At 41.7% G+C, this 16,641-nt stretch overlaps 1 protein-coding gene across 4 annotated transcripts in view; it reads right to left on the reverse strand.

Moving 5' to 3' along the window:
- MAP7D3 (MAP7 domain containing 3) overlaps nt 1–16,641 on the reverse strand; it is a 55,690-nt gene that overhangs the window by 17,833 nt on the left and 21,216 nt on the right. For 3 of the 4 annotated variants that reach the window (XM_066356308.1, XM_066356307.1, XM_066356305.1), the window contains 5 exons: nt 8,832–9,325; nt 7,857–7,960; nt 7,435–7,643; nt 4,929–5,055; nt 3,582–3,714 (listed from right to left, as the gene is read on the reverse strand). In XM_066356308.1, coding sequence (XP_066212405.1) covers nt 3,582–3,714; nt 4,929–5,055; nt 7,435–7,643; nt 7,857–7,960; nt 8,832–9,325 — 1,067 coding nt within the window. The remainder of the gene's footprint in view (nt 1–3,581; nt 3,715–4,928; nt 5,056–7,434; nt 7,644–7,856; nt 7,961–8,831; nt 9,326–16,641) is intronic. The other variant, XM_066356306.1, reaches the window with a different exon arrangement.

Raw genomic sequence — 16,641 nt, forward strand, 5'->3', positions numbered from 1 at the left:
ATATAGGCCATCTATGACAAACCCACAGCCAACACCATAATTAATCGGCAAAAATTAAAAGCAATCCCCTTAAGATCAGGAACAAGTCAAGGGTGCCCCCTTTCACCACTCTTATTCAGCATAGTTCGAGAAGTCCTAGCCAAGCAATCAGACAAGAAGAAGAAATAAAAGACATCCAAATTGGAGAAGAAGAAGCAAAACCATCATTATTTGTTGATGACATGATACTGTACATAGAAAACCCTAAAGGCTCGGTCAAAAAACTACTAGACCTTATAAACGAATTTGGCAAGGTGGCAGAATATAAAGTTAATATTCAAAAATCAGTTGCGTTTTTATACACCGACAATAAACTGTCTGAAAAAGAAATTAAAGAAACAATCCCCTTCACTATTGCAACAACAACAACAAAAAAAGTACATAAGAGTAAATTTAACCAAGGAGGTAAAAGACTTGTACTCGGAGAATTATAAAACATTGATAAAAGAAATCAAAGAGGATACAAACAAGTGGAAGCATATACCGTGTTCATAAATAGGAAGAATAAACATCATTAAAATCTCTATATTTCCCAAAGCAACCTATAAATTCAATGCAATTCCTATTAAAATACCAATGGCATTCTTCAAAGCTATAAAATAAATATTTAAAAATTTATATGGAAACAAAAAAGAAAACGAATAGCCTCAGCAATCTTGAAAATGAAGAATAAAGTGGGAGGTAACACGCTTCCTGATATCAAATTATACTACAATGACACTGTACTCAAAACAGCCTAGTACTGGCATAAGAACATGCATATAGATCAATGGAACAGAACAGAGAACCCAGAAATAAACCAACACTTATATGGACAATTGATATTTGATAAAGGAGATAAGAGCATACAATGGATAGTCTCTTTAACAAATTGGGAAAATTGGACAGCTACCTGCAAAAAAATGAAACTAGACCACTAACTTACACCATACAAAAAAAATAACCTCAAGGCCTGACCTGTGGTGGCGCAGTGGGATAAAGCGTCGACCTGGAACACTGAGGTCGCCGGTTCGAAACCTTGGGCTTGCCTGGTCAAGGCACATATGGGAGTCGAAGCTTCCTGCTCCTCCCCCTTCTCTCTCTCTCTGTCTCTCTCTCTCACTCCTCTCTCTCTAAAAAATCAATCAATAAAAAAATAACCTCAAAATTGATAAAAGAGTTAAATGTAAGTCGTGAATCCATAAACATCTTGGAAGAAAACATAGGCAGTAAGATCTCCAACATCTGTCGTAGCAATATATTTGCTGATTTATCTCCACGCGCAAGGGAAGTAAAGGACAGGATGAACAAATGGGACTATATCAAACTAAAAAGCTTTTGCACAGCTAAAGACAATAAGAACAGAATAAAAAGACAAACTACAGAATGGGAGAACATATTTGACAGTATGTCTGATAAGGGGTTAATAACCAAAATTTATAAAGAACTTGTAAAACTCAACACCAAGGAGATAAATAATCCAATCAAAAAATGGGCAAAGGTTCCTGACCAGGCGGTGGCGCAGTGGATAGAGCATCGGACTGGGACACTGAAGACCCAGGTTCGAGACCCCAAGGTCACCAGCTTGAGCCCAAGGACGCTGGCTTGAGCAAGGGGACTCGTTCTGCTGTAGTCCCCCACCCCCCATCAAGGCATATATGAGAAAACAATCAATGAACAACTAAGGTGTCGCAACAAAGAATTGATGCTTCTCATCTCTCTCCCTTCCTGGCTGTCTATCCTTATCTATCCCTCTGTCTGACTCTGTCTGTCATAAAAAAGGCAAAAGAAATGAATAGACACTTCTCCAAAGAGGACATACAGATGGCCAGCAGGCATATGAAAAAATGCTCAACATCACTAATCATTAGAGAAATGCAAATTAAAACCACAATGAGATAGCACCTCGTACCTGTCAGAATAGCACTCATTAAGAAATCAACACATAAGTGCTGGCAAGGATGTGGAGAAAAGAGAACCCTCCTGCACTGCTGGTGGAATGCAGACTGGTGCAGCCACTGTGGAGAAGTGTATGGTGTTTCCTCAAAAAAAATTAAAAATGGAACTGCCTTTAGACCCAGCTATCCTACTTTTAGGAATATATCCTAAAAATACCAAATCACTGATTCAAAAGAAGATATGCACCCCCATGTTTATTGCAGTATTATTTACAATAGCCAAGATCTGGAAACAGCCCAAGTATCTGTCAGTGGACCAGTGGATTAAAAAGCAGTGGTACATATACACAATGGAATACTATGCAGCCGTGAAAAGGAGGTAATCTTACCTTTTGTGACAACATGGATGGACCTGGAGACTATTATGCTAAGTGAAATAAGCCAGACAGAGAAAGAAAAATATATGATCTCACATATATGTGGAATCTAAGGAACAAAGTGAACTGAGGAATGGAACAGAGGCAGAGCAGAGTCAAAGCTGTCAGAGGGAAGGGGGATAAGGGGATGGGATCAGAGAAGGTGAAGGGATTAGTGAAATTATATATACATAACACAGAGATACAGATAACAGGACAGAAAATCCCAGAGGGAAGGGGGAAGGTGTTGAGGGGAGGGGTATAAGGGGGGCCCCGGAGGCAGTGAGGGAGTTATATTCGGTGGGACACTTGAATCCATGTAAACACAGCACGTTAAAATTAGTAATAATAAAAAAAGAGTTAAACAGGAAACTGTTATCCAGCATAAAGGATGTAACCTTTTGATTGAGAGTACCTCTAACTTGGATGAATTATCAGTTTAAAACGTACAAAACTAGGCTATTATCTTGAGGATTGAGAAAGCACATGTTAGTCAATCCAGGACCTCAGGGTGTCTGGATTCTTTTGGATTTTTATCATTAATAGTGGTTATCAGACCACTATAATTTCAATATGTAAGAGATTGTGTGACTATCCAGTAACATAGCAAGAGGCGTGAAATACTTCTCAAAAGCACCAAGAAGAATCTTAAAGGTGCCTTCTCCAGGAATGCTAATGCATACAATCATTTATGTAACATATAACTGATTTTGATGAATAATACACTAAAAGTGGAATGTAAATTGGGCTATTCAAACTGAGCTCAGTTTGGGGAATTTTTACCCAGTGATTTGAATTATATGGATGAGATATTCTTATTGGTGAATTTGATGAATTTAAACTTTTACAGATATTCATAATTTTTATCTTACCCACTGGGGAGATGTGGATTACAGTTGTGTCACCACAGACTGCTGAATTGAGAAAACTCACATAGAACATTTAATCTGTGTGAGCAATTAGGATTTCCGGAAACCAAGCTGTAATACTGTTTATGTAGACAAACTAAAGAATTGCTAATATATAACTTGCTTTCTGCTTTTGTTCCCCTTGGTGAACATTCTAGGATTTTGCCAAGGGTGGCTGAGAGTAACCTACAGTAGTGTGAAGTATTAGCTTGACTGTAATATTGAATTTCAGCCACAGAAGTTAACATCTGCTCATGTTCTTTCTTGGAGATTTGCTTTGGGTTTCAAATGAATTTTATAATCTAGTTCTCATGTCCTAATAAAGTATAGAGCCAACAAACCTGTAATAGCATCTTCTGGCTTTCTTGATCCTGATAACTTTCCTTTTTTAATTCTGTCTGTGGTTGCTCATTGTCAAATTTTGAGAACTCTTCTTGGCCTTCAATTGCTTTCTTTGTCTCATCTTCCTCTTTCCTAATGACAAAAAATATTTAAATAACTCTTGGTATTTGTCTAGGTCTCTACCATACACAGCTTGCAGTAAGTACAATTTATATTTATACCAGATTCACTACATTTTTTGTGTTGTCACTCCACAAAATGAGCACATTTTCACCTTTTTAAATGAGGGAATTTAGCCCTTGGGAGTAGAAAAAGATTTCTATTTAATGGTGGGCTACTTTGCATCTTAAAACATGACAAAGAGAACAGAGAAGAGAGAGGGAGGAGAGGAGGATTGCGGAGGGGAGGGGACGAGAGGGGATGGGACGGGACGAGAGGAGACCACTTTTTAACTAATTTAGACATCTGGGACTTTCCATCTAAATGTGCTCATACACAGTATTACACGAGGATGTGACAGGGCTTATTTGGAGGGTCTGGTGGTGCCCAGAGGAAAAAGGCCCAGTCCATAAAGACCAATATTCAGTGCTTTTAAAATGTTAAATCAGCTGTTTACATGAGGCAATGAATAAATCATCAAATTATAGCTTTTTGCTATCTACAGCATCCTTTCTCCTTTTATCCCAAACCATTTAAAGTGTTTTGAAAGTATGTGATTGTTTGTTTCATTGGTTGGTTGTGAAATACAAACAAACAAAACAATACTACATAAAAACCAAGTCAGGCACTGGACAGAGGTTTACATTTCGGGGCTCCAAGTGGAACTGGCCTCAAGAGGGATCATGAGATCTCCTGCGCACAGGAACCCTTCCAGCTCAATGACTGCTGAGCTTTATGTGTCCTATAGGTCACTGGAAAGCATCCTTAGTGAAACACAGGAAAGTATACTTTCCAGGTATACAAATTGTCAAGTTACAAAAGACTTTTGAAAAAGACAAGGTTGATGACATTGAATGACAACAGAAATGGTCTTGTGTGACTGATGACTCAGGCGCCACTGCTGAGACTTGGACCCCTTCCAGGAGTTTGGTCTCTATGCATTCCCGTGTACACCATCCGGTAAGCGGGTAACATGACAGTGAAGGGGAAAGAGGCCTACAGCCTTCATCTACACACCAGTGTCCTCTCTGCTTGACACGTTTCCCGCACTCATTTCGGGTTCACACAGAAGAAAAAGTCAAACACTCTGAGAATTTATAATACATCTAACTAGAGAGTAAGTTTCAACATTCAAACTTTAGGCCCAGTCAAGACTGAAAGCATTGAAAGGATGATACTATGCTGACCTTTGCTCCATTTCTTCTTCTACTTTTTCTTCTTCTCTCTGTTCACAAGCAGGGTGTGGTTTTGCTGCTGAAATTTTTGTTGCCTCTTCAGCATTCATAATCCCTTGTGTGCTTTTATCCCCAGACTCTGGTTTAAATTAACATGGGAAACAGTTAATTTAGGTATTTACTGCCTTTCAGTGCAAGACAACCAACAATATTAAAAACGAACAGTATGTACATGGTCTAAAATATATAAAAAACTATTTAAGTGACTACATAACAAATTTTTTAAAGCCTTGATTCCTCTACAACAACAGAAATAGTATTTTGTTTCTTTTTAAATACAATTTGTTCCAAAATGAAAAATGTACTCCTCCCTCCTACTTTGGTTTAGCTGTTTTAAGATACATTATTAAATTGATGCAATGGGAAAAACATAATTATACTGAATATAGAGGAAAACAAGTTTATATTCGGTCTACATGAAGTATACAAATCTTAAATACTTGACTAAATGAAAATATATGCAGCATACATTTTAAAATTTGTTCATCATTTTTACTAAATAGTTACTGTTTAGCTAACCATCAATAAGAATGTATTATGATATTAGGTGACTATGAACTGGCCAACTGTACATAACCAAAGAAACCAAGACTATCAGCAACATAAGGTGACCACACGAAGGCATATAAAAATATTTTAGTCCATGTTACTAATTCCTTTATTTTAAATAAACCGCATATAGCACAACCATTATTTTAAAAAGTATGGTGGTTCCTCAAAAACTTAAGAGTATAACTACCACATGACCCAGCAATCCCTCAACTGGGTAGCAACCCCATAAATTCAAAAACATTGGTACATAAAGTCACGTGCACCCCCATGTTCATTGCAGCATTGTTCACAGTGGCCAAGACATGGAAACAACCAAAGTGTCCCTCGATAGAGGATTGGATAAAGAAGATATGGTACAATATGTACAGTGGAATACTACTCAGCCATAAGACATTATGACATAATGCCATTTATGACAGACAACATGATGGACCTTGAGAACGTACTAAATGAAATAAGTAAATAAGAGAAAGCTAAGAACTGTCTGATTTCACACATAGGTGGGATATAAAACTGAGTCTAATCAACATAGATAAAAGTGAAGTGGGTACCAGGGGGAGGGGATATGGGGGCATACGGACAGGGATGGAGAGAAGGAGGTAAAGAAGAATATCTGGTGACAGAATGATTTGACATTGGGTAATGGGTATACAACATAATCAACAGTTCAAATGTTATAGAAATGTTTACCTGAAACCTATGTACTCTTATTGATCAGTGTCACTCTGTTAAATGTAATTTTCTAAATAAAATTTTAAAAAAAGAAAATAAATCACATATGAAAACGAGGGTCATAAGACATCTAGAATGAAGAATTTATAATAAAAAGATTGTTCCACCTGACCAGGAGGTGGCTCAGTGGATAGAGCATCGGACTGGGATTCAGAGGACTCAGTTTTGAAACCTCGAGGTCATTGGCTTGAGCACGAACTCATCTGGTTTGAGCAGAGCTTACCAGCTTGGACTCAAGGTCGCTGGCTTGAGTAAAGGGTCACTCGGTCTGCAGTAACACCCCCCCCCCAGCAAGGCACATGTGAGAAAGCAATCAATGAACAACTAAGGTGTTGCAATGAAGAATTGATGCTTCTCATCTCTCTCCCTTTCTGTTTGTCTGTCCCTATGTATCCCTCTCTGTCTCTGTCACAAAACAAAAAAATTGTTCCTATTACAAAGAATTCACTGTAGAATTCCTTCAAAAAGCAAAATCTCCTGGTGTATTTGAAATTAAGCAGAATCCTTGGATATTAAGAACACGTGACAGGAAAGATACCAATACGGTACTTTCAGGAACCCGCATACACCCAGACACGTTACGGCCTGTGTACAACTGGCCTGCAGCTCCTAATGGAAACCTGTTCAGCTACTGAGAGAACCATCCACCATCAGAGCTGGACAGAACTGCAGGATCACCAATGTGCTCATCCAACCAGTACTGTTTTCTTTGAGAGGAGGGAGATAGTGGGACAGACCCACCACATGTGCCCTAACTGGACCCACCCGGCAACCCCCGTCAGGTTGATGCTCAAATCAGTTGAGCTACTGGCTGCGAGAGAAGAGAGAGAGAAGGAGAGGGAGCAGGTGTTCCCTTCTCACGTGTGCCCTGACCTGGGATCAAACCCAGGACATCTGCATGTCAGGTCAACACTAGACCCACTGAGCCAACCCCGCTGGGGCCTCCAGCCAGTACTTTTAACATCAGTTCCAAAAACGGATTTCCCAAACAAGAAGGAGATAAGGGTAAAGCAGCACTGACAAGGAAAAGTCAGCAGAGGGCCAGTGATCAGTTAAAATCTCTTTCTCTCAAAGAAAGCCTGCTCTTTCAAGTCCTCTGAACTGGAAAATGAGGTTGACCATTCCCATACCTTAGCATTTTCTGTTGCCAAAATAACTCAGTGAAGAAACTCACCTTCATTGGACACATGCTTTTGGCACACAGCCTCAGAGCTGTCGGCAGTTTTAGAAACCACTTCTTCTCCGCTGTTGATGGCACCTAATAGGTTCTGTGTACATAGCGTCTGCTGAGCAGGAATTGTTTCACAGGAAACAGACAATTGTGCTGACTGTTTCGACATACATGGTGAAATTGATGGCAAACGATTCTTCTGGATTTGCCTACTGAGAAAAATAAATAGTTAATGAGGGATGTCTGATATGGTTTTATAATTAACATGTGCCAATTAATTCTTAGTGCACTATTTCATAAACTACATTATGAGACCTTTATATTTACATTACCATGTACATTACACTATTTCAACAATGAAACACTGGTGTAAAATGTACGCTGGTAACACACGTGTGAGGAACAGTTGCACACAAGCTACTTACCCAGTACTGAAGTGAGAGGGTGAGCAGCTTAAGTTTGCGGAAGATGGCCACCTAGTATATGGGATCTGTGGCAACGGGGGCTTCTTGTTAACAGAGCTTGATTTCTGAACAGAGCAATATAATCGGGTAAGAAATTACTAGCAATACCTTACTATAGCTGGCTTTTTTAAAGAGAAAAATATTCTGAAAAGCATACAATTATAACTCCTTTAACTCCTAATTTTCCTTATATGCATGAGAATGAGCTAGAGATAGATTCATCCACCCTAACAATTCCCACTAACAAATTCAAGCAGGCCACAGAAAGAACTAATTTAAGAGAAACATCTCTGCCTGACTGCGGTGGCACAGTGCATAGATAGGGTGTCGACCTGGGATGCTGAGGTCCTTGGTTCGAAACCCTAAGGTCACCATGCGGCCTTGTTGGCTTGAGTCCAGGATCACTGACTCAGTCCTAAGGTCAGTGGCTTGAGCATGGAGTCACTGACATGGCTCAGTGCCCCGTTCCTCGCTAACAAGGCATGTATAAGAAGTAATCAATAAACAAGTAATGTGGAACAATTACAAATTGATGTTTCTCCTCTCTCTCCCTTCCTGTCCTTTTCTCTCAAATCAATAAAAAATTAGTTAAAAAAAGAAATATCTTACTTTAAAACCTAATTCTATTTCTAAGTCCTAATTAAGGGTTTGTAATATTTCTCAAAAGATTTTTCTTTAGCATTTAGAAACATAGTTCATATAAACTCTAACACCTTCTCTCGTCTACTAAAAATTAGCATTGAGTTTTGGGGGAAAGTTGTACAACATCAGGATTTTAAAACTATTAGAATAAGTTATTCTATTTTATTAATTTCATTGCTAAATTCTATAAATAATAAGTTGTTTATATTGGGAAACCTGACTTATCACATCTTCTATACAAGTAAATAAACAGATTTTAATAGAAGATTAGTCCAAAAAAGTCACTTGACAAACCTGTGGAGTGGCTGTCACTTTCATCTCAGGAGATGTTTCCACTGTCACCTCACAGCATGATTCAGGGGATGGCTCCATGCTAGTCTCAGAAGGCTTTTCCATGCTCTCCTTAAGAATTGTTTCTGAATTTTCCTCAGGAATTGTGTCCATGGTAGCCTTTTGAAACACTCCCTTGCTTTTCCCAGATGATATTTTCATGCTTACCTCCAGGGATGGATCCATACTCGCAAGGGATACATCCTTGCTCCCCTTAACTGATGTTTCTGAGCTCTCAGAGAATGCTTCCACACTCAGCTTGGGTGTGGTTTCCACGCTCACCTCAGAGGCCCATGCGGAGCTCGCCTCAGGGGGCGCTTGCAGGTTCACCCCAAGGGGTGTTTCTACTTTCTCCTGGGGAGGCATTGTTACTGTTGACTTGCAGAGCATGATGGTATTCTTCAAATGATTACTACTCAAGGGCACTGTTGTATACCGCAGTACAGGGGTTTGGATGTCTATGGGTGAATAAGGAGACAGAATGAAATTCCAGTTAGAAATCTGACAAAACAGAAATGCACCATGAAGCACTGTAAGAACAGGAAGAGAAGAGAGAGCCTGTGCTTACTAAGAAATGATAAGGATTACACACAACACAGAAGTGTTCAGTGAAATAAATTAGACACAAGACAGAAGCATGGTAAAATTGGTCCACTTCCTGAGCAGCACCAGTAGAGTCACTGTGAAAGCAATAATCCATTACAGATGAAGAGAAGATGCATCTCCAAAGTAGATGGTTGCAATACCATTTCTAGTTTAATCACAGGATAGTTCAGAATAATTTTCATAAAATATTATAAGATCTTCAACACTTTTTAAAAGTAATTTATTAGCCTGACCAGGCAGTGGTATAAGGGACAGAGCATCGAACTGGGACACAGAGGACCCAGGTTTGAAACCCCAAGGTTGCTGGCTTGAGCGTCGGTTCAGAGCATGGGGTTGCTGGCTTGAGTGTGGGATCACAAACATGATCCCATGGTTGTTGGCTTGAAGCCCAAGGTCGCTGGCTTGAGCAAGGGGTCTCTCACTCTGCTGTAGCCCCCTGGTCAAGGCACATATGAGAAAGCAATCAGTGAACAACTAAGGTGCCACAAGGAAGAACTGATGCTTCTCATCTCTCTCCCTTCCTGTCTGTCTCTCCCTATCTGTCCCTCTCTGTCTCTGTCACAAAGACACAAAAAGTAATCTATCCCTGGTCAGACAGCTTGCCTGGTTTGAGCATGATCCTGATGCACCAAAGTTGCTGGTTTGATCCCCGGTCAGGGCATATACAGAAACAGGTCAAACTTCTGTCTGTCTTTCCCTCTCTCTACAAATAAAATAATAAAAAAGAAAAGAAAAAGTAATCTAAACAACTTCATTAGGGCCAGAGAACTCATTGCTGCAGGTGATTGTGTAAGACGCTGTACACATGATTATTTCAGGATACAATGTAAAAAAAAAGCATTTTCTCTCTTATTCTAAGAATTGTACATTTGTGACAACATGGATGGATCTTGAAAGTATTATTTGGACTATACTAAAACCATCGTTAAGAATAATATGTAATTTTTAGGCATAAAATATATATTGAATTTAAACAAAAGCAGGTTATGATCCCATATTGTGAAAAAAACAAGCCAAAGAAAAATATGCAGTAAACATTTTTTAAAGGTATTTGGTGGTAGTTTTCTTAAGACATGGTAAATTTGTCATGTTATCTTTATATATGGGTGGAAAATTTCATATGATCTTATCAAATAATAAAAACAGAACAAATTACCAAAGATTGACTACTTATAAATAAAAAATTGACTAAATTAAATATTGTTTTTTAGTTCCTCCTTTTTGGTGGAGAAAGCATTTATTTACACATTTGCATGTGCTTAAACTGTCACATTATTTAACATCAACTGTTTTCGTTACAAAAAATATAGGTAAGTATAATAACTCACTTTCTATTACCTAAAGAAATTTAAGACCAAATGCTGAGTTTGACAGGAGTAATATAGTAAACTAAAATGAAAGTAATTAGAAATATCTTACAATAGATTGAAGGGAGAGGGAGACTGGCAGAAAAGAATCTGACAAACATAAAACTAGGCCTGAACAAAGTCAGAAATTTGAACCAAAAGAAGATGCACTATGAGAAAGTGAGAACATTTTGACTTATTTTACTCATCAAATGAAAACTGACTGAAAAGAAAAAACAATGGGATAGGATATTTTTGGAATTAAAGAAATGGAGAAAAATGCAGAAAGCAAATGATAGTAACGAATGTGTTCGAGCTCTCCATTGCTGTAAATACCCACAGGTGTGGGTGCCACTACATGTAACGTGTTCGAGCTCTCCACGGCTGTAAGTACCCACAGGTGTGGGTGCCACTACATGTAACGTGTTCGAGCTCTCCACTGCTGTAAGTACCCACAGGTGTGGGTGCCACTACATGTAACGTGTTCGAGCTCTCCACTGCTGTAAGTACCCACAGGTGTGGGTGCCACTACATGTAACGTGTTCGAGCTCTCCACGGCTGTAAGTACCCACAGGTGTGGGTGCCACTACATGTAACGTGTTCGAGCTCTCCACTGCTGTAAGTACCCACAGGTGTGGGTGCCACTACATGTAACGTGTTCGAGCTCTCCACTGCTGTAAGTACCCACAGGTGTGGGTGCCACTACATGTAACGTGTTCGAGCTCTCCACGGCTGTAAGTACCCACAGGTGTGGGTGCCACTACATGTAACGTGTTCGAGCTCTCCACTGCTGTAAGTACCCACAGGTGTGGGTGCCACTACATGTAACGTGTTCGAGCTCTCCACTGCTGTAAGTACCCACAGGTGTGGGTACCACTACATGTAACCATAAATGAGAGATTCCACATAACCCTGAAGGTTTGTGTTTGTTTTAGTTTACTAACAATCTTTATGTTGTTAATTAAAAGCTAGAGAACAGCTCAATATCATTCTTCCTTATTTTACAGTGAAAAAAAGGAGGATGGAGTAGGAAACTTCCTCCCCTGAAAATACAATTTTCTATACTTTCAAAATCAAGTATTTTTTGTTCCTGGCCAGATAGCTCAGTTAGTTCTAGAGCTGTCCTGACACGCCAAGGCTGTGGGTTTCATCCCAGTTCAGGGCACATAAAATAATCAATCAGTGAATGCATGAATAAGTGGAATAACAAATTGATATTTCTCTCTCTGTCTCTCTCAAAAACCAATTTTTAAAAATTCAGTACTTTTTATAATACTGTGACATTTAAACACAAATCAAGAAACCCATAGACCTTTATAATTTAACAACCATCACCAAAATTACCTATCTCATCCTATAAATTACCTATTACCCAGACAACTACCATGCGAGAAGTTGTGAAATGAATATACAACATAAAACGGTGGGTAAAAGCATTCACTTGAAAACTGATAGATATGTGTATTCCAAACTGCCCTCTTGATGTTCCGATTATCTGTCCAGACCTCACCCCTACTGGACTATTGCCCCTGAGACAGAGGAATTCCAAAAAGCTGACAAGCCGCCCCAAGGAAGGGCTCCGGACATACCAGGACGTTTGATTCAACACCCACATGCTCGAAACCCCCCAAGGAGGAGCATTCTGGACATACCAGGACTTTTGCCTCAGTATCCCCTCAGGCTCTATATAACTCGCCCCTAGTCTATAACCGGTGCACTTCTCCTGGAGGAGTGTCCCGGCAGGTCTTTCTCCTCTAATAAAGCCTGCACATCTGGTGATGGAGTGCCGTCTCATTCTTCCATTTTGGTGCTGAAACCCGGGACAGGGTACTAACTGCCTGGACGATCCCTCTTTGCCATCCAAACTTACAACCAGGGAAGAAATGGGCAGTGGCAGCTCGTCCCGGGCTTACTCCCTGATTCTGTTTGGACGTGTAATTGTAGGTCGATTGGCCGGCAGTGTCTAACCCTGTCCTGAACCCCTGCTGGACCAGAAAGGTAAGGAGTTTCTCCCTTCTCCTCTCCCTTCCCCGGTTGGCCTCTAAATTTCTCTCTAAAAACACCCCTTTCTGGTCGGACGGTTTTCTCTGACACGCCTCACATTTTGAGGGGTTTGACTTTCAGTCTCAGTGGACTGCACGAAAGACTAGGCGCCTAGCCAAACCTCTCCACTCTCTCGGACTTCTCGTCCTCGGAGCTCCCTGACAGGTGGTGATGACCTCTATCAGGGACAACTCTCCCACACAGAGATTCTCTCCTCTTGGTACAGTGACAAAAGGCGGGGTCGCCCCCTCTTGCTTACCTGTCTCCACTATGGGCTCTTCAGGGTCTAAGCCTTCCGACCAGACCCCTCTAGGATGTCTCATAAAAAACCTCACTAAGTTAGGCCTCTCTGCCCTTAAGCCGAAAAAACTCATTTTCTTCTGTAACACGGCATGGCCTCAGTACAAATTAGACAATGACTCCCATTGGCCTGAAAATGGGACATTTGATTACAATATCCTAAGAGATCTTGACAACTTCTGCCACCGGACGGGGAAGGCAACAGAAATCCCTTACGTGCAGGCCTTCTTCTATCTCCGGTCTAGACCTTCTCTTTGCTCTTCATGCTCTACCTATCAAGTTCTGCTGGCCAGAACTTCTATCTCATATTCTACCCACTCTCCTCTCCCTGACTCTCCATCTGATTCTTTTGACCCTCAAGACCACTCTGCTGTCCCTTCCGCACCTGCTCCTCCATCTCCTTCTCCTACTGCTCCACCTCCCTATCAATCACAATCACCTGAAAACACTGCATTACCTCCTTCTCCTAATTCATCCCCTCCAATTTCTCCCCCTCACCTACGCCCACGTAAGCCACCCCAGCCAGGCATGTACTCTCTCCGGGAAGTTGCGGGAGCTGAGGTGATTGTTAGGGGCGCTGTCCCTTTCTCCCTCTCTGACCTTGCCCAAGTTGAGCGCCGCCTAGGGTCATTCTCCTCAGACTCAGACACTTACATGAAAGAATTCAAATACCTTACCCACTCCTATGACTTAACCTGGCACGATTTAAGTATTATTCTCACCCCCTCTCTGTCGGCCAGTGACAAGGACTAAATATGGACCACTGCCCAACAAATTGCAGATGAGGCAAACAGTAGGAACAACAACCTCCCCATGGGTTGTCTAACAGTTCCCTCGGATGACCCAATTGGAATTACCAGCTCAATCATGCTGAACGAAAACTCAGAGATCAAATGATTGATTACCTACAGCAGGCCCTCAGCAAACTTGCCAATAAGGCTGTCAATTATGACAAAATTAAGGAAATCATTCAAAGGCCCCAAGAGAACCCTGGGGAATTTCTGGAACGCCTTTCACAGGCTTTTCAAAGGTACACTCGCCTAGACCCAACAACTCCAGCAGGGACCACCCTCTTATACTCACACTTTATCTCCCAATCTGCTCCAGACATCAGGCGCAAGCTTAAGAAACTTGAGAATGGGCCTGAGACTTCCCAAAGAGACCTCTTAAATCTAGCCTTTAAGGTCTTCAATAATCGGGAGGACACGGAGAAGGAGGAACAACAAAAGAGGAATCAGGAGAATTACCTAATGCTAGTGAAGGCCCTGAAAGGGAACCCTGCTATGGGCTCAAAGACCAAACCCTTCCAGGGTCAGTCTTTTAAATCCAGGCCACGAGATTCTCCAGGTCTTTGCTACCGTTGCAAGCAGCCAGGCCACTGGGCTAAGGAACACCCTAACCCTTGTCCACCGCCAGGGTCTTGCCCGCATTGTCACCAGGAGGGTCATTGGGGAGTCAATTGCCCCAGTCACCAGAGAGGGATCGGGTCAAACCTCCCCACTAATACCCAGTCAGTGACTGACTTCCCAGGCCTGGCAACGGAGGACTGAGGAGGCCCTGGGACACCGGCCCCGGTACAGATCACCTACAGTGAGCCCAGGGTAAAACTTCGTGTAGCAGGTAAGGAATCTCCTTCCTCATTGACACCAGGGCCACCTACTCCACCCTCCCTGAATTTGAAGGACCTCTGAGTCCCTCTAATACCTTTATAGTCGGGGTCTCAGGTCTACGCACTAGCCCTCTTATAACTCCACCACTTACTTGCATACTAGGCCAAATATCATTCACACATCAATTTCTAGTTATTCCACAATGTCCCACTCCATTACTAGGACGGGACATCCTAACTAAATTCAATACTACACTCCAATTATTTCCATTTAGCTCTACTCAAACATCACAACAACAAACTTCTAATATTCTCCTTTTGTTGGCCAGTGGTCCATCACCCCAACATGCCGACTCCCAACTTCTCTCCCCTCCCCTTCCTTCCTCTCTAGTAGACCCGTCGGTTTGGGACATTCAATATCCATCCATAGCTAGACATCATACCCCTGTCCAAATTTCCCTCCAGGATCCCTCCCTCTTTCCTAACGTACCCCAATATCCCATTTCCCACAAACACCTCCTAGGACTGAAACCACTTATCACTAAATTCCTTAATGCAGGACTTCTTATCCCGACCAGTTTGCCATACATCACTCCTATACTTCCAGTAGTCAAACCCAATGGCACTTATAGGTTAGTACAGGAACTGTGAGCCTTTACTTCAACAGTTCTTCCCATCACTCCCATAGTTCCTAACCCATACACTATCCTATCTACCATGCCCGCCAATGCTACACACTTTACTGTACTGGATCTTAAGGATGCCTTCTTTACTATTCCCTTACATCCCAACTGTCAAAACCTGTTCGCATTTACTTGGACCGATCCTGACACTTTACATTCACAACAGCTAACCTGGACGGTCCTACTTCAGGGCTTCCAGGATAGCCCCCACTTTTTTGGACAGGCAGCTAATGACCTCAAATCACTAACTTTGTCCCAGGGCACCATCTTATAGTACGTGGATGATCTCCTTCTCTGCAGTCCATCCTTAGAAACTTCTAAATCAGACATCATTCAACTACTCAATTTCTTAGCTCACCTAGGCTACCGGGTAGCTCCTGCTAAGGCACAGCTCTCCCTATCACAGGTCACATATTTGGGGATACAGTTGACCCCAGGACAGAAGGCCATCACCATTGATAGAAAACATTTAATATCCTCCATACCAACACCCTCTACCAAAGAGGAGCTTCTCTCCTTCCTGGGAATTGCAGGTTTCCTCAGATCATGGATCCCTAACTTCAGTCTGTTAGCGAAACCTCTCTATGAAGCCACTAAAGGGGTCCTCACCGAACCCCTAGATCCTAAGTTCCCAATACAAACACCCTTCACCAAACTCAAACAGGCTCTCCTCCAAGCACCTGCCTTACAGCTTCCAGACTTAAACTCAGAATTCATACTCTATGTTACAGAAAAACAAGGGCTTGCCCTGGGGGTCCTTGGACATCAAAAGGGACCCTCCTTCGCACCAGTTGCCTATCTCTCTAAACAGCTAGACCCCACTTGCAAGGGATGGACACCCTGCCTCAGAGCTCTGGCAGCCACCGCCCTGCTAGCCCTCGAGAGCAAAAAGCTTTCACTAGGACAAAAGGTCATCATCAGATCTCCTCACAACCTACAGGACCTGGTTACTCATAAGGCCTTAGCCCATTTATCACCCTCCCGATTACAACAAGTTCATATCATCTTTCTTGAAAATCCTGAGTTTTCCTTCCAGCCCTGTTCAAGTCTAAATCCAGCCACACTTCTTCCTACCTCCTCTTTACCTCCACCCCACTGTTGTATTGAAACTCTCACACGTTTCGCTACCCCCTTCCCTCGCCTCTCTTCCACACCCCTTTCCTCTCCAGACCTCACCCTCTTCATTG

This window comes from Saccopteryx leptura, chromosome X (genome assembly GCF_036850995.1).
Source record: "Saccopteryx leptura isolate mSacLep1 chromosome X, mSacLep1_pri_phased_curated, whole genome shotgun sequence".
NCBI classification, from domain to species: Eukaryota; Metazoa; Chordata; class Mammalia; order Chiroptera; family Emballonuridae; genus Saccopteryx; species Saccopteryx leptura.